The sequence below is a fragment of the Medicago sativa genome, chromosome 1 (assembly GCF_051527215.1).
Source record: "Medicago sativa cultivar Bolivia chromosome 1, Bolivia_mono, whole genome shotgun sequence".
Lineage (NCBI taxonomy): Eukaryota > Viridiplantae > Streptophyta > Magnoliopsida > Fabales > Fabaceae > Medicago > Medicago sativa.
In genome coordinates this window covers 80,134,124-80,158,173 of record NC_140749.1, presented here as the reverse complement: position 1 = coordinate 80,158,173, position 24,050 = coordinate 80,134,124, and the positions used below count along the sequence as shown (strand labels likewise).

Below are 24,050 nucleotides of genomic sequence, written 5' to 3'. Positions count from 1 at the left end.
GTTTCATAGTTTTTTATATTTTACATCCATAAAAATGGTCGATTCCTCCATAAATCTATAACATCTCAGACGACTTTTAGGATTGCCGAATGACCATAAAAACCAACATAAGTTTTTTAGCGTGTTTTCTTTTCACTCGTATGTTTTTCAAAAAACTTTCCAAAAGATCACTCATCCTAAAATTGCTTAAAATCAAGCACGCTTAACCGTGAAGTTCGTATGATTTAGGCTACCAAAAAGAATATACATTTTGTTAGTATAGATAACCAAACAATTATTGCAAGTCTTTCTTCAACCATGCAGTCACATACATGCACGATCTCACGATCCTTTTCATTTTGATGTGAACTCGGTTTGCCTAGAAATTATCGTCTATCAGGAGTCGTATGATTTACGCTACCAAAAAGAAGATACATTTTGTTAGTATAGATAATACCAAACAATTATTGCAAGTCTTTCTTCAACCATGCAGTCACATACATGCACGATGTCACGATCCTTTTCATTTTGATGTGAACTCGATTTGCCTAGAAATTATCGTCTGTTAGGAATCGCTCATTGTCATGTTTTATGCAGAGATGAAAGATGAAATAAATTGGTATTGATTTTAATTATCTATCCTTCTAATTATTTATTTAAGTTCTCCAAAACAGTTCTTTGATACAATTTTTGAGTTTTTGGGTTGTTTAACTTCGTTTTCCCTTTCTACACCATTCCATGAATAACCTTGTTAGTTGTTTCTTCTCCTTTAAAATAGACATATAATCATATCTTATACCATGATGCAATCCTATAACTTATTTACTAAAATACCTAAAAAAATGTCTATTAACTGATATGATTGTACGTTTGTGAAGAAAAAAAAGCATATGGTCAATGCATCTGTAATTATTGAGTTCTTTTTATCGAATTTTTTTTTTTTCCGACCCTGTTTGCCAAAAAAATTCCAAAGTTGACCCCCTATTGAAAAAAAATACAGAAATGACCCACTTTCAATTTTTGGGGGTTTTTTTTTTGTCGTTTTCTTCAGTCCCGCCGTTTCAATTGGCGGGAATGAGCCGTCTTTCTGACGGCCGTCACGTCGCTGCAGGTTTTGTCTTTTTTTTTTAATTTTTTTTTTCAGTACCGCCATTTGAAATGGCGGGAATGAATATATTATTTTTTTTTCGTTTTTTTAATTTTTTGACCATTGTTTGTTTATTTAAAACACAAATAATAATAAATGAAAATTAATGATAATAAATATTAATTTTAAAACACTAATTATTTTATTCATACGAAATAAAAACAAAAACTACTTTCTCCTCGGCAACCATTTACGCCAATGTAAACTATGACCTCCCGTAGCACATAATTTATCTTTTTTAGTTCGAACGGGTCGTTGATCTTGCTCTTCCTCTTCCTCTTCCTCTTCCTCATCTTCTTCCTGTTCCACATCCTCATCAGGAATTTCAGCATCATCATTAGTTTCCCTAGCGACTTCATTTTGCACTTGTGGAGCTGAGTTGGTCCAGATTTCGTTAACGAAGTCATCGTCATTAAACCCTGCTGCCAGGGTAGGTTCCGGAGATTTGTTCAGTGAATATTGCCAGAATGTGATTAAGGATGAAATTGTTAAGTCCAACACCCATCATGTCGAACAGTTTGACCGAGAAAGGTATACCTTCTCAGTCCGTGAGACCGTCAACTACAGGGAGGGAAGGCGAATGGGAACTTTCAAGGTGGACCTACAAGCGGGGTGGTGTGATTGTGGGAAATTTCAAGCTTTACATTTGCCTTGTTCCCATGTCATAGCCGCGTGTTCTTCATTTCGCCATGACTACACAACCCTTATTCCAGCTGTGTTCAAAAACGAGAGTGTTTACTCCATCTACAACACAGCTTTCAAAGTAGTACAGGATAAGAGTTATTGGCCCCCATACGACGGTCCCGTGCTTTGCCATAATCCAAACATGCAAAGACTAAAGAAAGGTCGACCCAATAGTACCCGCATAAGGACTGAAATGGACGAGGAGGTGGTAAAGAAGACTCCGACACCGAGACGGTGTGGGTTGTGTCGGCATACTGGTCATATTAGGAGAAATTGTCCGAGTTTAAATAACCGATAGTTAATAACGTTATGTATTATGCATTCAAATAAATTAATATGTTTTTATTTATTATTAAACAAATAAATTAATATGTTTTTATTTATTGTTAAACAAATAAATAAACAAATAATGGCCAAAAAAATAAAAAATAAACGGTTATATTATGAGAAATTGTCCGAGTATAAATAACCGATAGTTAATAACGTTATGTATTATGCGTTCAAATAAATTAATATGTTTTTATTTATTATTATTATTATTATTTGTGTTTTAAATAAACAAACAATATCCAAAAAAATAAAAAAAACGAAAAAAAAAATTAAGATTTCATTCCCGCCATTTGAAATGGCGGTACTGGAAAAAAAAAATAAAAAAAAAAAAGACAAAAACCTGCTGTAGCCTGTCATGAAGTGACTAGTGGCAGGAAGACAGCTCATTCCCGCCATTTGAAACGGCGGGACTGCACAAAACGACAAAAAAAAAACCCCCAAAAATTGAAAGTGGGTCATTTCTGTATTTTTTTTCAAAAGGGGGTCAACTTTGGAATTTTTTTGGCAAACAGGGTCGGAAAAAAAAAAATTTCCTTTTTATCAAATACTAGTTCCAAATAGTTACTCCCTATAAAATAGAGTATTTTGATCCATAACAATACCAGTAATAATGTCCTACATAAACTACTTTCCTGAAAGTATACTTCACCCTTAAAAAGAAAGAAAAGGCTTTGGCTAAGCATTTCTAATCATTATGATAGTAACAGCCTTTATGGTCGTCCTTGGTCGGTCGACAATCTGTGTTTGTATGTTCACTATGTTTTGCTTGTGTTTCCCATCCTCATCTCTCTCTCTCTCTCTCTCTCTCTCTCTCTCTCTCTCTCTCTCTCTCTCTCTCTCGCACACAGCTAATGTAATTGAAATGATGGATCATAAGCAAAGAATGTTACTTACAGTACTACTATTACTATACGGTTAGATTATACTAGGACGCGTGCAAATCACGAACACTACGAGTTTAAACATGATATACATTTACCCCTAAAAAAAGTATGATATGTTGCAAGTTTATTACTCCATTCCATTTGTCTCTCAATAGATGACCCAGTTGACAATATACATTATTGATTTGACATACTTTGACCATATTTTTCTACTAATTCACGAAGATAAATAATATCATGTAAGATGTTGTTGGGTTCGTCTCGATGAATACTTTTAAAATATTAAATTTTTATAATTTTTTTTAGTAGAGAATTGAAGATATCAAAGATAAAACATATGCATTAGTACGTGTGTCGGAGTCAACTAGGTCATCTATTGAGGGACAGAGGGAGTACAAGTTTTTACTTTTGTCTTGGTAATAATTACACAACTTTTTATTGCAAAGTTACTTATTTTAGTACTTTAATCAATGTCTCAAAGACACTAGTTAGCATTCTCCTTAATATATGTATGCTAAATTTAGGATTTAGACTTTTTTATTAATAATATATTTAGGATTTAGACTTTTTTTTTATTAATAATATTAGTATGATAGAATTAATCTTTGTCACAAGACCAAATGCATGATGTTTATACACGCATAATAAACATTTGTTTGATAATAATAAAAAAATAATTATACTTTTCGTCGATATTTATTATCTTGTTTGTGTGTTTAAATATTATGCATTTAGAGGAATGCTAAGCACACTTGCTCAAACACTCTCTCTTGGACACTCCCATTACCATTGGTCCACATAATCATATTTTAAAAACCCATTACCTGCTAACCTGCTCAACAGGTTTGGATTAATTAAGACACACCTTTTTTTATTCAAAATTAAACAAAAAAATTACTCCTCCTTTGTTTTCGCGGAACCGTCACCGATTCAAACCAAACCTTGTTTTATACTTTTCACTTCCATAAATTCCTTAATTTCTTTTCAATAAATTTAGATAAAATCACACCCATCCTCAGATTCACATGAATCCCAAATAAGATGCAGATTTCCTCGCCGGTAATATATTGCTCGTCACCATCACTTCTCCCGAAATTAGCCATGATTTCTATCACAATTTTTCTTGAGTCAGTCCCCATGGGATGAAATCAATCATCAATTACTGTCGCTGGAGGATGGAAGCCTCCATGCCGTTGTCGTCTCGTCGCCGACGGCTCTGCCATCGAAAAGTCCATTGACTATTCCTAAATTTCTTTGCTTCCTGCAATGTTTGCTGCACTTAGAGATGAAGGAGGCTTTGCGATGAATCTGCAACAATAAATGAGTATTTGCTTTTCCCATGTTTATAAAATAAATAAATAAATTTGCTAAAAAAATAAATAAATAAATAAATAAAGACTTTAGATTTTTAAATGGAGCCGGTTACCTGTTTTAAAAATTCTCAATAAAAGGGACGTGGACCAATGGTAGTGGGAGTGTCCAAGAGAGAGTGTTTGAGCAACTGTGATTAGCATTCCTCTATGCATTTAATCTTATGATCATGCAAGATTGGTTCACAACTATATATAATGAAAATCAAACTTAACTAATTTTACAATAAACAAATCAATTCAAAATTTAAATCCATTTTAAATATATGTAAAAGTAATGTGATTGCCTAAAAAACTGAAAAGAATAACGTGACAACAAATAATTAAATGTTTGATATTATATTCTACAAAGTTCTAGGGTACAAACCCTTACATTTTTTTTTTCATCAATAAAAAAATATTTTCCACTTTTTCTATTCTCTTCCTTTGATTGTATGTTGACTTAAGTACCCTTCTTATATTGAATCCTTTTCACTGCTTAAAAAAATTACATATATAAATCATCAATGAGAGTAACAATTAAAATCATGCTCGCACTCCTATTATTGATTGGGAAATGCTAAAGAGTGTCCTTATGACATTAGTTATGAGGATAAAAATATAAATATTGCATCTGAAAATGGTGAAAAGTAATGAATTTAAACATTTTAAAAGATCATTAAATCCAATATTACGAACCTATTTTTCTTTTAGTTTTCTTAACAAGTGCCATATAACCCTTGTTAATTTTGTTCATGTAAAGAAGATGCATGGTCATAGTGAGAGAGAAATCAAACAATCCATACATACATGCACAGATGGAAGAATATAGAAAGAGAGAATGCCGTAAGAAGAAAGTAAAGTGAAGTAGCAGCACTCGAAGGGACTCTATATATGTTAGAGTGTGGTGGGCAAAAGGCTGCAAAGACAAGTTTATTTAGGAAGGAAAAAAAAACAAATAAACCAAAAAGAGAGCAACAAAGCACAAAGGGAAAGGAAAGTTTATGTGTTGAATGTAAAAAGATCACTACGCACAAATGTTTGTGGCAGAAAAAACCTACCAAGTGAAAGAGATTTGACATTGCAAGAAGCATATATATTAGAGAGAGAGAGAGAGAGAGAGAGAGATAAATCTAAAGCCTTGGACTTTTCTTTGGCCGCCCACCACCACAAGAGAAACAAACAGAAAATATAACTCATTGATCCCCCACCATTATAGAATCAATTAGAACAATATCTATCAAAGGTACTACTATATAGTTTTTTTATATATTTGTTTTTCAATCTTTTCACTAACCCATTTTGTCCTTTCAAATACCCTTTTCATTTTTATTCCTTGTGCAATTAAGTGCCTATATAGATTTTTTTTTTATTTTAGAAAAAGTGCATATAGTTAAAAAAAACTCTCTAGCTAGTTCTTCTTTTTTTGTTAGTCATAATTTATATATATATATATAATAGAAAAAACAAAAATAAAATAAAATAGAAGCATACAAAATAAAACCTAGATATAGGTTCTGACATTTGAATCTTTATTTTCACTTCACCATCATATTCATATGTATATATATAAACCTTGGAGTTTGGATATAAAACAGGAGTTAACAAGAGAAACCAAGTATGATACAAGAAGATCAAGGACAGTGTTCATCTCAAACAATCAATAACTTTGAAACTTATCAACAAGAGCAGTTTCTCCTTCAACAACAGATGATGAGGCAACAAAATAGTGATCATCATATCTTTGGTGGAGGAAGGTCTATGTTCCCTACAGCAGGAGGAGGGGGTGATCATCAAGTTTCACCAATCTTGCAACAAACATGGTCTATGCAACAACTTCATCATCATCATCATCCTTTCAACCCTCATGACCCTTTCGTTATTCCTCAACAACAAGCTTCACCTTATGCAAGTTTGTTCAATAGAAGGGTTCCTTCTCTTCAGTTTGCATATGATCATCATGCAGGTTCTGAGCATCTTAGGATCATATCAGATACACTTCAACATGGATCAGGTTCAGGACCCTTTGGTGGTTTTCAAGGTGAAGTTGGAAAGATGAGTGCTCAAGAAATTATGGAGGCTAAGGCTCTTGCTGCTTCCAAGAGTCATAGTGAAGCTGAAAGGAGACGCAGAGAAAGAATCAATAACCATCTTGCTAAGCTACGCAGCTTGTTGCCAAGCACAACCAAAGTAAGTGTATAGTTGTAAAAAAAAAAATTCAACTTCTTTTAAACTTGCATACATATTTTTCAAGTTATAAAAACTATTGTAAGTATCAATTGATTACTAAGCTCCAAGAAATTTAAAATGCAAACCTAATCAAAGATCTCAACTCAACCAATATAGTACTAATGTATAATACATTAATACATAATATAATAGTATGAAAGTGAGCTTTGCAAGAGTGTTTTTTCTAAGTGGCCTTTTTGAATTCAATATATGCCTTTTGTAAATTCAAAATATCTATTACTTTTGTGCCATAAACAACAAAATCAAAATCGAATAGTAACCTTTTAGAAAATGAGGTGCAAAGAGTCTAATTGTTTTGTTTGCTTTTGTTAACATCCTTTTTGGCTTGTCTGGTATACACATTGTTCTCTTTTTTTTTGGATTTTTTTTCTCATTAGTAACTTTAATTATGTAACTATATGTTTTGTTGTGGGAGTGTCTCTATAATGTGTGGTAGTTCCAAGGAAGCAGCTAGCTGGCTAAAGAAAAAGTGGTAAATAAAAAGTGAATTAGTGTTAATGTCTCTTGGTATGATAAAGAGGAACCAAAACAGCATGCAGTTGAAAAGCTTCGCATGAAAATATATTGTCTTTGCCGGATAATATGTTGATCAGTCAAACTCAATTGGAGAATGAAAAGAAATAAAGGCAGAGACAAAAACTAGCACCTTTGTCAGTCACAAACATAACACACTACTATGTGCATGACACTTCCACCATTCAAAATATATCCACTATTTCCATTTCACATTCTTATATCATATGCTCTATAACCTACCAACCTTATGTATATATCAGATCTATTCAAGCCCTACCATGAGATTGTAAATATTTTCATTTCCATGAGATCTCAGCTCAGCTCAGTGATAAGAGTTTGATTTTATAATTTTAAGCGACGAAATTTAAATCTTGTAAAACAGTCACTTATTCCACTTTAATTAACTATAAATTTAGTACTTTACTCTATTTTTAAGTTTTTATATGAAAAAACTTTGTTTATATATTTGATTTTTTTTTTTTGTTTTGTTTATTGTAGACAGACAAAGCATCATTGCTAGCAGAAGTGATACAACATGTAAAAGAATTGAAGCGTCAAACATCATTGATAGCAGAAACAAGTCCAGTTCCAACTGAATGTGATGAATTAACAGTAGATGCTGCAGATGATGATGAAGATTATGGATCAAATGGAAACAAGTTTATCATAAAAGCCTCACTTTGCTGTGATGATAGGTCAGATCTTTTGCCTGAACTAATCAAGACATTGAAAGCATTAAGGTTAAGAACACTCAAAGCTGATATAACAACACTTGGAGGACGTGTTAAGAATGTTTTGTTCATTACTGGTGAAGAAGATGATCATGAATATTGCATTAGTTCAATACAAGAAGCACTCAAAGCTGTGATGGAGAAGAGTGTTGGAGATGAATCTGCTTCTGGAAGTGTCAAGAGACAAAGGACTAATATAATATCAATATCTAATTAATTAGAATTGATTAAATTATGGTCTTTATAAATTTTATCTAATTAAAGGCCTATTATTATTATTATATTAGTATATGGTACTTGGTTATTATATATTTTTTATTTGGAATATTTAAATTTTTATCTTTTTTTTTTTTGGGGGTGGTTTTCTTTTTCTTTTCTTTTCTTTTTTCATGGTGTGCTGTAAGATGTTGTTATGTATATGGTCTCGTTGAACATGATGATGAGACAATGAGGTAATGATAATTTGGTGGTTTTATTTTTACATGTGTGTGGTTGTTGCTTGCTTTACACATCTTGAGTTGTATCCATTTGAGAAGGTGGAGCTAGCAGAAATGAATCCATGTTCTAATAACTGACTTGGTGAATGAGGGTGGCACTTTGGTGACATAATGTCACCGTGACATTAAATCTGAGCTACACAATACACACCTTTGTGTGGCCCAGATTTAATGTCACCCATACAACACATCTGGGCCACACAACACAACCCTTTGTGTGGCCCAGATTTAATGTCACGGTGACATTATGTCACCAAAGTATTATCCGTGAATGAGTGAGTGTGACTTTACTTGCAAGAATCATAAAATAATTAAGTAGCTTTGCTTGTGGCTTTTTTGGTTTTGGTTTGAAGTTTTCATGTAAATCTCTTTATGGCAGCACAAGTGCATGGCATTATAATTGTGACCATGGGAAGGTGAATGGATTCCATGTACTGATATCAGTTCAGAAAAGTCTTAAAAAAAAATAGTAAAAGCATATTGATATATGCTAAGAATGTAAATAATAGTACCATTTATCCTCTCTTATTTCTTATAATTTTTATATCTATTGCTACAATCTTTTTTCTTGATGTCTGAAAATTTTGTTAGACACTCTTATTATTAAGTACTAGTGGAAAGATGGACATTAACATATCTCCATTTATCCATATTTTTTATTTGTATTATTTTGTTTTCTATATGAGAAGTTTTATATTTGAGATGTTATCAACATTCAAAATTCGAAAGAATAGAAGAAACTTTGTGGAAAAGTATTTTAAGTTAGTTAGAATAAACATACCGTTCATGCACTATAGGAGTTAATTTCTTTCATTTTCTATAAACAATAGAATTTTACTTCATGATGAAGGAGTTCATTTCCATTATAAACAACTTGTCTACTTGATAAAATGTTTGTCCTCATAAGATAAACATCGCACTAACCTTCGATTTGACCAATGTACATAACTCAGTCTTATTTATAATAACAATAATATCTCTTTTTTTACTATTATATATCTTTGCTTTTATGTAGTTTTGGTATTTTACATGTTTGTTTCTTCTTTAAGTTTCATAGCAATTTCTTACCAATTACCATTAGGTGTTTCTTGCACCGTAAACTAAGACTTGAGGTTTTAAATCTATTAACTAAAAACCTCTTAAAGATCTAACTTGAGTTCTAGATTGATCATTAAGTTCATTGGTTAAAGGAATAAATTTCCACGACATCAAAATTCATTTTGAACTTTATATCTCTGCAATGTGGAACTTGATATTTTTTCCATTATAAGCTCACAGCACATGGGAAGGTAAGTTGAAAAGGGGTTCCTAGCCTTAATACATTTGTTTGGATAGAAATCTAAGAAGCTTGGATCCCACTGTGTTCACCATTCACCATTAAAGAAGATGATACCAAATTAAGTGGACATAACTCATAATTAAACTTACCCATTTTTAAGGAATGTCCAATTGGACCAAGACACAGTTCATTCCATTTTGTCGGGCCTTTCAGGTCCACATAACCTTTCCTCCTCTTCTTTTTTCCTCAAATTTAAAAAATTAGCACTTTATCAAAAAAAAATTGTTTTGTTGAGGAATTTTTTTTTATCAAATCTTGTGTGGGTGAATATCAGCAATATATTGTTTCTTAATTATTGAAATATAATTTGGAGTCTGGGGAGGGAAATTGATAGAAAATATAGAACCAGTGACGTTCACGTCATGTAAGTTGGTTAGATATCCGTTAATTAAGTTAGTGGATTTTTTTTTATTAAATAGTTGGTGGATTATGTGTAAGCCGTGGTAGTGTGTGTAATTTGGATTTAATTTTGGATAGTTGCCTTTAGGCACCTCAATAGCCAAAATTGCTCACCTTATTGAAAATAATAGATGAGAAGTTAACGATTCGATCAAATTTTACATGCAAAAATAGTTTATCAGGAGTTATGATGGGAGCGAATTTGTGGTGCTTAAAGAACAATTATCTTAATTTTGAAGTAAGCATTTAAGGAGCCCAAATGGATTCAACTCAATCATTTCAAGAAATACTATAAACAAGTTTAAAACAAGACCAAAATCGAAATCAGTTTTGAATGAAATATTCATATATATTGACTGGAACCAAAACCATATTTGAGATTGGTAATTTATATTTGATATAAATAAAATGATCTTCATGAGTTTCACATAAAACAGATGGTTTGGAAGAACCTAAATTCGGTTCTTGGATGGAGCAACTTTCATTAGAATTGAAGGCTAACGGTAACAAAAAAGAAAAATTTGAGATCGCATAAAATAGAGAACAAATCTAGTTTTCCTCAATTACATCAAATAGAAGATAACTAACAAATTATTAGGAAAAGAAATTAAGCTCTTTGTAATGAGATCGAGAAAAACAACAACAGAATCATTGAATCCTAAAAAATGAGCAACTCTAGCTAGTCATGCTCATTGCAACGTGTGGAGGCATTTGGTTCGTTTTCATTTTCCTCTCTCTTGCCTTCCATCCAATCTATATATCCATACAATTATACCTTGTTAATATAAAAATTGAGAAATTGAGAAATTTTGTATACATGTCATGTCAATCTAATCTACCATACTGGGTTTTTTAGCAATGATTTGTTGACCACCCTATGTGACATATACCTCTTGTACCTTCACACACAAAAGTGCACGTGGCAACATGGCCTCCATACACTCACCAACTTTGTCTTTCACTCTCTCTTCTCCTTAGTGCCATATGGGGGTGTACAAGGATGATACAAAAAAAGAGTGTCAACTTATAATTAATCGTTTTTTTTTTATCGATGTATGACTTTTGTAAAAGCCCTTTTTCTTGGTTCTGTAAGGTTTAGAAGAATAAACAATTAAATATAAAAGAACCTAAGTGTTAAAGAACACTCTTTTTTTAACACGCTCTCTTTTAAAGCGTGAGACTCATTGATTTTGTTGGAAAAATAACATTCCTAGCACTCTTTAAGAGAATAATTATTCAGCAAGCATTTATGTACACTTAATTCTTCAAGATCTTAACATCCATCAGATTGTATATGTCTCTGGTGAAGAGGTTTGTTCTCAATAATCCCCGTAATATAGGGTTTGCTCTTAAGATCCATCAGATTTTCTACATAGTTTTAAATTGTAGTAATTGGGATTTTTCTTTTAACGTGTTTTACGCACATTCATATTATTGAATTGTAATTGGAATATCTACTCTGGTTCTTTGAAAATATGCATAACACTACACTGATGTTTAATTCATATAATCGTCAAAGCAGATAAAGGACCTATCATAAATTCATAATACTACATTGATCCTAACATTGCAACAACTACGTAAAAGTGATAATTTATGTATAGACTTCAAGTATATATCAGTTCTTATTGGTACCAAAGAAACACCGTTGTTTGTTTACTGAGTAGACACATACAAAGATTTTTAGTGTTGACACTATAAACAATATGAGCACAGTGCACAGAGCATTAAACATGTAAGTATTCAGTTCTCCAAGTGAAATCATCAACAATAATATTTCTACTTCGAAGAATTTCGTTGTCAACTGTCAAGTATATAAAAATGGAATATACTAATGAAAAATTTACAAAACTGCAAGAAAATTGTTGTTGCATCCATTAATTTCAGATGATAACTGAACCAACCAGTGAAAAACTGATAAGAAACAATAAAAAAAAATAGATTTGGCCCATGCAGGTCTCGAACCTGCGACCTTGGCGTTATTAGCACCACGCTCTAACCAACTGAGCTAATGGGCCGATGCTAAGTTGCTCTAGTTTTTGCTATTTAATTTTAATTTAATTCCTGATAATTGTGCAACTAAAAAGAAAAACTTCACGGTCAATTTTTTTTTTTTTGGTACAAACTTCACGGTCAATATTTTATATAACAAGGAAATGTTGTAGACTTTATTTTCAAAGATAGCAAGCATTATTTGTACCATAAATGAAATTATTCATGTTCTGATAAAAAAATGAATTTATTTGTCCCGTGAGTTTAACTCAGTTGATAAGGACAATGCATGATATATGCAAGGTCCGGGTTCAAACCCCCGACACAAAAAAAAATTGAATTTATTTATGTATTATAACCAACATTAGTGTTTGAGAAATAATGACGTTGTAAACTTCATAGTTGAAGGGATTAGAAACACAAATAATTTATTTGCTGTTTTTATGGTTTCTTGGAGCATTACCTATATATATATATATATATGTTTTTTCTGAGATGTTTTTAACGTCAATAATAACAACATCTCCTATATATATATATATATATATATATATATATATATATATATATATATATATATATATATATATATATATATATGTTTTGATGTTTAACTCAGGTTTCACATTAAGATGAAATGGCTCTTATCTTTTTTAATTTTTTCTCTTCATAATATTGGAGCAATGTGAGCTGTCATGTTGCATAGTTTGCATGTATCTTCACATAAATTAAATAAGATGATGTTCCGTAAATTTATAAAACTAGACCTTGCACCCGTGCTGCAGCACGGGTCATAATTGTTGAAAACATAACATTCAATTAATATAGAAAATAATGTTCATATGGTGCAAATACAATGTAAATCCATGCAAAAAAAATACAATAAAAAAGTAGTTCACATCGGTACATATAAAATTACAATTAAAAAGTGGTTCATGCTGGTACATTGCGAAAAATTTCCTTGTAGACAACATTCGATGTGTTATCCATGCTAACTCCCTTGTCGAAAATCACCACCTAAGACGACAACTTTTCCACCAAAAGGGATATCAAGTTTGTCGTTGTTGCGATGTCTTAGAACATCTCTGAGTGTTCGATCAAGGGCCACGAAACAGTGTCGGTGCATCATAGGAGCTTCGTCCCATATTATAAGCTTTGCCTTATCAACCAATTCAGCTAAATTATTGTTGGGATGTGTAACACCCTACTTCTATTAAGCGGTAAAACGCGCGAATATACAAATATATTCTAGAAATAGATGCTACGTCTTCCAAATTAAAACATACATGCATAAAGATCATGTTATATCACATAGCAGCGGAACACATATATAATTCATAACAATTTTAAATCTCAGAAATAAGATACAAAAACAACATCCTCCAATCTCAGATACAATAATATCTCAAATCTCAACATAATAATGTCTCAACACCAAAACTACATAATCAAATGGATATCCAACGTGCAAGAACTACCCTAGATCAGAGCCTTAATCTAGACACTTGCACATAAAAAGAGGAACTCCGCTCCTCGGCAACATCAATACAAGTCTAAGCATCCTGCACTCCATCTACCCGTCCATACCGAAAGGTATGTGGTAAACCACTGAGGGTTAGCATTACATCATCATAATCCAATTAAAATTAACAAGAAACTTTGAGAATGAAAGATACATTCAAGAACGATGGATAACAAACTATACACGTATTCACAAGTATTCTTAACATTCACATCATTCAATATCATCATCTCAAGTTCTCACACATCACAAAATCAACCATGTTAATCAACAATTAACAAATTCAATCATCATTCACAACTCAATGCATTTCAATTCACCAACAAAGTATGCAATGGCTCTAGACTCATCTAGATGTATGTGGTACCAAATCTCCTCAAGGTCGTCACCCATGATGCAACAAAAACATCATTATCAACGGCTATAGTCAACGGCAATATGGATATAACATCCGACACGACATATGATGCATGAACATATGACTCAATTCACCATGCATATGTTCACAACAATTCAACGACTATAATCAACGGCTATAAGTCAACGGCTATAATCATCATTCAACTATATCATATAGTTTCATATCTCCACATAGTTCCTTACAATCCAAATAAAAGAACAATTACATCATATGATCACAAACATCATATTCATCACCTAACAACCATTCATACATCATCTCATAATCATATCAATCTGATCATAAAGGGTTCATAAGCAATTGGCTCTCAAAAATCATTTTCAATCAAGTTCGTCTCAAAAATCACAATATTGAAAATAATTGGGTCATTTAACCAAAACCAAGTAAACAAGTTCCAATGCCTCAACTAGGCATACCACTAGGCCACATATGAATGTCGTAGAGGATACCTTGGCGTTTCACCGGCCAAACATAAAGAAATCATGAAAATCACAAAGTTCGTCTCAATTATCATTTTTCAAAGAATTTCCCATTTCTAAGTAAAACAAGTAGGTTCACTACATCACAGTTTAACCTCCTTAGCCGAACTCATAAAAATCAAGTTTCAAAGATTAAAAACATTCCACGAGGATTGGGTCGACTTAGAACTAGTTATGCGGGATTTTTCGACAAAACTTTTCAAGAGTATTTTCCCCATAACTTGAAAACCAAAAATCATATTCAAGTCAAACCAACGCCCTTAGAAAGCTAAAAATATTATCTACAATTTTCATATTTGTACCAAAAACCAGTTCACGATAGAAACGAGGGAAAAAGATGAAAGAATGCGAAACAGGGGGTACTGCCCTTTACAACTCGCAACTGCGAGTAACTTCACTCGCCATTGCGAGTTGGCTCCAGGGAGCCCCTGTTGCTCGCATCCAACTCGCAACTGCGAGTACGATTGCGAGTTATGACAGTAGTTTCGGGAAAAAGAGCCATTTTCACCCCAAAACCCCAATTTTTACTCCCCAATGCCCAAATTTGATCCCAAAGTTTGTTTAAACATTTCTAAACATGAAAAGACACTCAAATCCATATAAAATTTGCCCCAAAACATTCTCTTAACAAAAATCATCATTTGACCCATTTTTCATCAAAACTTCAAAAACAACACAAAGTCATAGCAAACTTCACAATTATGATTGCCCAAGGTTTTAATCATCAACAACAACATCCCTCAACAACAACAGCAATTAACCATCATGAATTCATCTATAATTCATCACAACAACACCTCATTTCATCATTTTTGGACAAAAATGCAAAGCATACACTTAACCACAATTTAAGCATGTAATTTCATCATCAACAACTCAAATAACATTCAATTTACATACCCAAACATTGCATCAAAACATGAACACGAATTTACAATTAATTAGGTTCAATTCATCAATTTCACAAAATGGGTAGAAATAAAAAGTTAGGAATTATGGTTGAAACCTAACCCTCTTACCTCTAGCACCAAGAATCTCTAACACAGGCTTCAATTTAGCTCCTAGATGATGAATCCCCTCTTGCCTCTAACCCTTGCTCTTGTTCTTCCCTCTAGCCTCTAACTCTTCTCTTCTCAAATGAAAAATGTTGGTGAAAAACTCTATTTCTCTACTAACATTGGTTTATATAGGCTTCCTTAATTGGGCTTATCTCACAAACCTTAATGGGCCTAACCCATTTCTATTTAAACCTCAAAAATGTTACTACTCACTTAACGGTAAAATATGACACTAACGGTCACTTAACGGCAAATAAAATAATTACTACACCTTCTAGTAACTTGGTAAAATAATACTCTTGCTAAGCACTAAAAATAACCTCCAGCAAAAATTACAAAATTACCCCTGCTCTCAAAATGACCAAAATGCCCCTAAGTTCAAAATGACTAAAATACCCCTCTAATACCGAATTCTACGATTCCCAACCAAAAATACACACAGAGGCAATAATCACATAAGAGCACATATAACACACATAAATAAATAAATAAAATAAATCTAGCGAAAAATCGGGATGTTACAGTATGTATGGTGCAAGTTGAACACTCGTCAACAATGAATGGAATTGCAAACCTAGAGTGAGCAGTTCTTCCACCAGGTATGAGCAATGCAGCAATACCACTCGAAGCAACCGTCAACACAATATCACCTCTAGATCGAATTGCAGATGATAAGCTCTCCATATGAAGGTCTTCCCTGTTCCACCATATCCATAGACAAAGAATAAACCTGGTAAGTTTGAATCAAACCCTTGAAATGATGGTGTCGTACACATGCTTTTGCTCTTGAGTCATGGTCTCCATAAATCTCTTGTGCTCATTTTTCAAGACGTTACAATCATATCTCATCTCATCATACAACAGCATATTGTGTGACTGATGAATTAAAGACACATCTGGCAGAGGCATCATAGGATAATCATCCTTCATGGATTTTCCATGACATTGCAACAACTGTTCAATTTTCGCAAGTGCATAGCTCCGCAACTGTGTATCATCCAACACCAAATGTGCAATATATAAACAAACAGTTACTTCTAAGATATATGAATAAGCATAAATTCAGGACTGAACACATGATATAATTGCAATTAGTATAAATCTAATATTATTGTTTTGGTTAAGGAAGTAATAAGTAAAATAGAAAATTGTAGTATATATTAAGCTATGAAACCATACTGTATAAAACAATCATAAATTGCATGCTGATACATATTTACGATATACACATATAGTTATGGTCCTGGTAACTTTGTGTAATTGCAGCAACCGTAACATAAATTGATATTGATTCATTTTATTGAGTTTAGAGCATATACAACTAAATAGCGGTGTTACTACAATTGATCATAAACACCGAGATAGCAATAAACGTCTAATTTTATAGAGTACATCATGTTATAGTTACTTGTGAAATAGACACAATCAAAAAACACAGACATTGCTTATAACTATCTTTCTAAATAGTGGTGATCCTACTCTGCTCAATTAGACAAGACAGACACAGTTCAATAAATTGCGGTGTCTACAAAATTGATCCTATAATAAGCATTTTCAATGCAAATTATAATGCTTCTAATCATATTTATCATTGACTCTGTAATAAAAAATGTCAATATCAGAAGTCACCGCAATTCAAATACCTTAAAACGGTTACACGCTACATTGAGCTTAGTTCAAAATGGAGCTTTATATACTGCTAAGAAAAATTCGACAGAATTATCCGAAAGTTGTTAAAAATAAACATTTAGAACAATGCATCACCGCAATTTAACAATGCTTCCGTCAAAAAACACAGACATTGCTTATAATTATCGTTCTAAATAACGGTGATCCTACTTTACTCAATTAGAGAGGACAAACACAGTTCATAAATCGCGGTGTCTACAAAATTGATCCTATAATAAGCATTTTCAAAGCAAATTATAATGCTTCTGATCATATTTATCATTGACACTGAAATAAAAAATGTCAATATCAGAAGTCACCGCAATTCAAAAACCTTAAAACGGTTACATGCTACATTGAGCTTAGTTCAAAATGGAGCTTTATATACTACTAAGAAAAATTCGACAGAATTATCCGAAAGTTGTTAAAAATAAACATTTAGAACAATGCATCACCGCAATTTAACAATACTTCTGTCAAAAAACACAGACATTGCTTATAACTATCGTTCTAAATAGCGGTGATCCTACTTTACTAAATTAGAAAGGGCAAACACAGTTCATAAATCGCGGTGTCTACAAAATTGATCATATAATAAGCATTTTTAACGCAAATTATAATGCTTCTGATCATATTTATCATTGACACTGAAATAAACAATGTCAATATCAGAAGTCACCGCAATTCAAAAACCTTAAAATGGTTACACGCTACATTGAGCTTAGTTCAAAATGGAACTTTATATACTGCTTAAAAAAATTCGACATAATTATTCGAAAGCTGTTAAAAATAAACATTTCGAACAATGCATAACCACAAATTACAATGCTTCCGATCATATTTATCATTGACGTTGAAATCAACAATGTCAATCTCTTAAGTCACCGCAATTCAAAAACCTTAAAACGGTTTCACGCTACATAGAACTTAGTTAAAAATGGAGCTTTATATACTGATAAATTAAATTCATATGAATCATCCGAAACGAATTGAAAATACACACAAGATTTTGACAAATTCTGATGCAATACAAATAAATTCAATAGAATATAACAAAACGAATCACAGCCATGGCGGTATCAGTGGATCAGGGCATAACACTCGTCTCATCACGTTAGATTGAAAATGTAAATAACGGTTCAACATCTATTGATTCAGTCAAACAAACTACTAACTAAAACTGCAAGGTGACATAAAAAGTATTAGCTCCAACAGTCAGTGCACCAATTTTGATGAATGTCCCTGCAGTCACCTTACGACTTAAACATAATTGCTTCCATTCACCCTCTATTTTGTAGTGCGGTTCCTGGAACGGACAAAAGCTTGGGTGCAAATCCACACGTGACCCGTATGATCTGTCAAATAGAAGTCCTTGGTGTTTACTGGCATAACAGAGTTCAAAACTCTGTCATACGAAAGGGTCTGAACAAAAACAAACGCACAAATTAGTGACATTTATATAAACAACTGTTTATACATTCGACAGAAATCACCACAAAATAACGTAGCACCATACCAGAAACCCTTTGTCCGCTTCATCAACACTCAACCATTTGGAGAAAAAAAAGCATCATGAGAGCATAACAGAAGCCTGCCAAAAAGGAAACAAATAATGAGTATATCAAATTGTAGAAAGATCAAAACATGCGCATTCTTAAAAATACTCCAAACAAATTACCCAGTCAACATCACATTCAATCATATATGTCCTATATTTCAGCTTGAGCTCATTGATCCTCCTGTCTATGTCATTCGTTGGATTTAAATGCAAAGGAGCTGCAAGAAAATGATAAATCCATAATAAACATCAGACATATTTAAAGATAGTAAAATAAATATACAATTCATAATGAGGTAAAATCTAATACATGCCTATCAAAATTTGGTATATGACAAAAAAGTCTGTATGCCATTGTGAGCCATGGCCGAATTGAATCAATGGGAATTGAGGGGAAGCCAGAAAGATCAGAGGTATTTATAGATGCATATGGTACATTCCATTGGTAACTGTTACATTGGAAAATTGGAAATATTAATTGCTGGTAATGTAGGAATACGAAGAGTCTGTAATGGTTGTTTAAAATACCTAGTTAATGATCTTGAAAGCAGAATTACACATTTAATTCACATTAAGTATTGGCACCAAGGAAGGTTTAGAGCCATATCATGCAGAAAAGAGAATTTGAAATTCAAAAATGACATTTATTGAGGTTTTAAGCAGTGATTTCCCGCCCATAATCTAGGGTTAAGGGTTTGCATTACTTGTTTGCATTGTAGTTTAGGATTAGATAATAAGGATTTATTTTATTTTATCAACAAACGGCACCCAAGACCCAGTGTAGCGCAATAATTTTTTTGGTAGTGGTCGGGTTTGAACCCCGAACCTTGCATATATTATGCATTGTTTCTATCAACTGAGTTAAGCTCATGAGGACAGTATAACGCAATATAACATAATATACCCAACACTTACTCTTTTATTGATTTAAATTCATGTATGTCTTAACACTTTATGAAAAACTTATTTTTAAAATATGAAACCCACATATCTTTTGTTCTTGGAATTAACAAGTGACAATTGTTTCTTGAATAAAAGTTCTCCTTTTTATTTTCTTATTTTCTTGGTCTCTCCTTTCTTCCTCTCTCTCTTCTCTCCTTCTTGATAGATCTCTAGCAAGTGCACCAAATACTATCGAAGTAGTAAAAATATCGATCCCATGAGGACTGTTTTTAACTTCAATAATTCAATTGCGTTATAAAATTAGGATGTATAAAAGTTTATTTTGTTTTGCCACTAGGCAGTAGATTTGGTTTGATTTTAAGAAATCAAATAAAAGAATAAGATTTGATTAAGAAAATATGGAGAGAGATGAGATCAGGTCTTTCGAATCCTCTATGTTTCCCCTAATTGGTTACTGCACCTATTATTACTAATGATTTTCTAGTTTCACGATAGTTAACAAATTAGCCCTAATCAATCCCTTGAGTTAGGACCCTCTTCTTAAACTACAGCCCCTAATTCCTTAGGTGGTCTAATAATCCTTGAAGGTTTTATGAACGTTAACCTAATATCACTAACAAACGATTATCTATTCCTAGACTAACCATGTTTATTAGAACAATTCAATTAGGTCTAAGTCGAAAGCTATGGTCAGTAGTCATTCGATCTCACAAAATCATGTTTATATTTGATCAGGATATAAAAAGCATTAAGAACAATTGAATTGAATAAAGACTAGAAATTCATTAATAAACAATAGAGTTTCACAGCAACATATGATCAATTAGGGTTACATAGATTCATCTCTGACCTAATCTCTAAGAGATTTAGCTACTCATAATTGAGTTTACAAATAACATAATCAATGAAAGAATTAAAACATACATAAACTGGGTTAGAGATGATGAAATCCTCTCCGCTGCAGCCTTCTGGGTGTTAAAATCGCACGTTAGCTCTCCAAAATCGTAATCCCCTTTGTTTGAGACTGACTTCAGCTTAAATAGGCAAATCTGGATCGCCCACAATCGTACCACGATGGCACAAATCGTACCACGATTGGTACTTTAAACCCTAATTTCCTTTAAAGCCCTTCTTGACATCGTATCACGATTGTCTGGATCGTATTGCGATCCAGCACCTTCAAAAACATGCTCTCTGACTTCAAGAAATCGCATTGCGATTCCAAAATCGCAGTACGATGGCTTCATTCCAGTTCTTCCAAATTTGATGCTTTTAACTGCTCCTGGACACTTAATGTTGCTTAGAACTCTATTAAAATGTCAAAATAAGTCCTAAAAATTACGTAATGACAACATGTCATCACAACCCCAAACTTAAACCATTCCTTGTCCTCAAGGAATTTGCTTGCAACAGTGACAAACGACAGTAAAATAACAGTTACCTGACAAAACGATAGTACCCAAAAGTTCATTCTCCTTCTAGCTAAAGATGAGCTAGTTTGACTTGTTCGCATCCACCAATTCACAACTCCACGCATCAATATGAAATAGGGTTCTACCAGTCGACATGCAGGTCTACATATTACCATACGCTTGAAAAGTTTCTAAATATCAATCAAAGTCAATATCATTACACACTTTTGAGGTCTTCAGGGTTATAACGGGGCTTAGGTGAAAGGTGGGATATATTTGGATAAGTAGGCTACACAAAATTTGAGTTAGGCATTCCTACGAAAGTTAGAGTACAAAATTCAATCCTTCAATCATTCACCTTGTGGAATAACAATCAATGCAAAGGTACTAGAGAATATTTTTAACATTTAGGGACACTCGAGTTTGAAGTTACTCACATTTTCAATGCTTTGTCCCTTTCTTTTCATCATTCATTTTCATTTTTTTTTCATACACCATTTTTGTGTATATTTTGCATGACAATTTCTTTTTCTTTCATATTTGTTCTCTTATTCTCTAGTACCCCCACCCCAAACTTAATTGGTTGCAAATTCCAATAGCAACCCCAAACTTAATCTTTAGCAATATCCTACAATGCCTTAACTCAGAAAATACATTAAGGGACAAGTCCTAAAGGTCTCTAGGCTTGTAATGTAGTTTGTCACCGAACAAAAAGTTCTAATCCTACCGGCTCACAATTGGTTAAGAAAAGGATAAAATATAACAGTTATAATCAGGGTAGGCTTCAAAAAGGCTCACAGGACCAAGCACTTTTGCCTCAGTGTGTAATTGACAAAGACCAATCAATAATAGAGAAACAATGCAAGTTCTAGAAATGTAGTTGCATGGAAAACTAATCTAAATATGAGTAAATTGAAAAACAAGATTTGGCAATGAACCTTATGGCTGAGATTTCTGGGAGTATGTGACTACCTAGCAACGCCATACACTTCGCCTTTGAATCAAGTCACCCCTCCTTTTGAACTTTTGGAATACCGTTTCATCAAACAACTGTTACTAAACTGGAATAGGTCACATAACAAACAAATTCGTCAATAATAAACAAGTGCAACTTTATCACAAACGGGGAAATTAGTTCAACGGACTTTTGACAATAAGAAGAAAATAAAGAAAATGAATTGAAAACAAAGTAAATCTAGTGGGTTGCCTCCCACTCAGCGCTTCTTTATCGTCACTAGCTTGACTGCTAAGAATCCTCAGAGGTCCTTCAGAATGAGTGCCACCCTTCCTTTTGGTAGGTCGTCACCTAGGTATGGTTTAACTCTTTGTCCATTTACTTTGAAACTTCGATCTCCTTCAGGTGTCACTAGTTCAACAGCTCCATATGGTGACACACTTTTGACCAAGAATGGTCCAGACCATTTTGACTTGAGCTTCCCAGGAAACAGCTTCAACCTGGAATTATACAACAAAACTAGTTGTCCACAGTTAATATCCCTAGACACTAAGTTTTTGTCATGATACCTTTTTGTCCTGGCTTTATAGATGAGCGCATTTTCATACGCTCTAAGCCTCATCTCCTCAAGTTCATTAAGTTTCAAAATTCTTTTCTTACCAGCGGCTACTTGATCAAAATTTAAGGCCTTAATGGCCCAATAAGCTTTATGTTCTAGCTCGACTGGAAGATGACATGCCTTCCCATAGACTAACTGATAGGTTGAGAACCCAAGATGGGTCTTAAAGGCTGTCCTATATGCCCACAGTGCGTCATCTAATTTCCTAGACCAATCTTTCCTATTTGACGCAACTGTCTTCTCCAGAATCTGTTTCAGCTGTCGGTTTGAAACCTCTGCTTGACCACTAGTTTGTGGGTGATAGGGAGTTGCAACTTTGTGCTTAATGTTATATTTTTTGAGAACATTTTCAAGAAAATTATTGCAAAAATGCTTCCCCCCATCACTGATCAATACTCTAGGGGTTCCAAACCTAGTGAAAATATTCTTTTGAAGGAAGTTGACAACCGTTTTGGCATCATTAGCAACACATGGTATCGCTTTAACCCACTTTGTGACATAATCAACACAGACTAGAATATTGAGATAAGAGTAAGAGGAAGGGAATGGTCCCATAAAATCAATACCCCAACAATCAAATGGTTCAACTTCAATGATTCCTTTTAGGGGCATTTCATTCCTCTTTGATATGTTACCTGTCCTTTGGCATCTGTCACATCTTGTGACAAAGTCGTGGCAATCTTTGAAAAGGGTAGGCCACCAGAATCCACTTTACAAAATTTTTGCAGCTGTTCTTTCTCCACTGTGGTGGCCTCCATAAGCTGAGCTATGGCAGTGCCACATGATACTATGTGCTTCCTCACCTGCAACACAACGTCTAATCCAACCGTCAGTACCTATCTTAAACAGATAAGGATCATCCCACAAGTAGTGGTTTGCATCTTTGAAGAACTTTTTCCTCTGAGCATAGGTCATATCATCAGGAACTATGTTACCGGCCTTAAAGTTTGCCATGTCAGCAAACCAGGGCCTTTCTCCAATAGCAAACAGCTGTTCATCTGGGAACTCGGCTTTGATGGCCTTCTCCTTCTTTGTCACCTCATCATTCTCCAGTCTTGAGAGGTGATCAGCTACCACATTCTCGACTCCCTTCTTGTCACGGATCTCAAGATCAAATTCTTGCAATAATAGGATCCACCTCAACAGCCGAGGTTTTGAATCCCCTTTTGTCAAGAGATATTTAAGAGCTGCATGATCTGTAAAAACAATAACTTTGGAGCCTATTAGATAAGAACGAAATTTTTCCAATGCAAAGATTACCGCAAGCAATTCCTTTTCAGTTGTGGAATAGTTAACTTGATTTTCATTTAAAACCTTGCTTGCATAGTATATTGCATGGAAAAATTTGTTCTTGCGTT

General features: G+C 33.3%; 1 protein-coding gene, 1 long non-coding RNA gene and 1 other non-coding gene across 3 annotated transcripts; 1 reads left to right on the top strand and 2 right to left on the bottom strand.

The window, feature by feature from the left end:
- The first annotated feature begins 5,296 nt into the window (after positions 1-5,296).
- LOC146957946 (basic helix-loop-helix (bHLH) DNA-binding superfamily protein) lies at positions 5,297-8,351 on the top strand. Its single transcript, XM_085739611.1, has 3 exons — positions 5,297-5,619; positions 5,972-6,563; positions 7,638-8,351. Exons 2-3 carry the CDS (start codon positions 5,994-5,996, stop codon positions 8,085-8,087), a joined length of 1,020 nt encoding a protein of 339 aa, XP_085595737.1. The 5' UTR covers positions 5,297-5,619; positions 5,972-5,993; the 3' UTR covers positions 8,088-8,351.
- Positions 8,352-12,049: 3,698 nt separating this feature from the next.
- TRNAI-AAU (transfer RNA isoleucine (anticodon AAU)) lies at positions 12,050-12,123 on the bottom strand. Its single transcript has one exon. It is a non-coding gene; the product is annotated as a tRNA-Ile (tRNA).
- An 8,322-nt stretch (positions 12,124-20,445) lies between these two features.
- LOC146957944 (uncharacterized) lies at positions 20,446-21,541 on the bottom strand. The gene is made up of 2 exons (XR_015020169.1): positions 21,148-21,541; positions 20,446-20,988 (listed from the first exon to the last, which is right to left on the bottom strand). It is a non-coding gene; the product is annotated as an uncharacterized LOC146957944 (long non-coding RNA).
- Positions 21,542-24,050: the final 2,509 nt, after the last annotated feature.

Coding starts and splice junctions, on each gene's coding strand:
- LOC146957946 (XM_085739611.1), top strand. CDS start 5,994: ATGATACAAGAAGATCAAGGACAGTGTTCATCTCAAACAATCAATAAC. Junction 6,564..7,637: donor TGTTGCCAAGCACAACCAAA/GTAAGTGTATAG, acceptor TGTTTATTGTAG/ACAGACAAAGCATCATTGCT.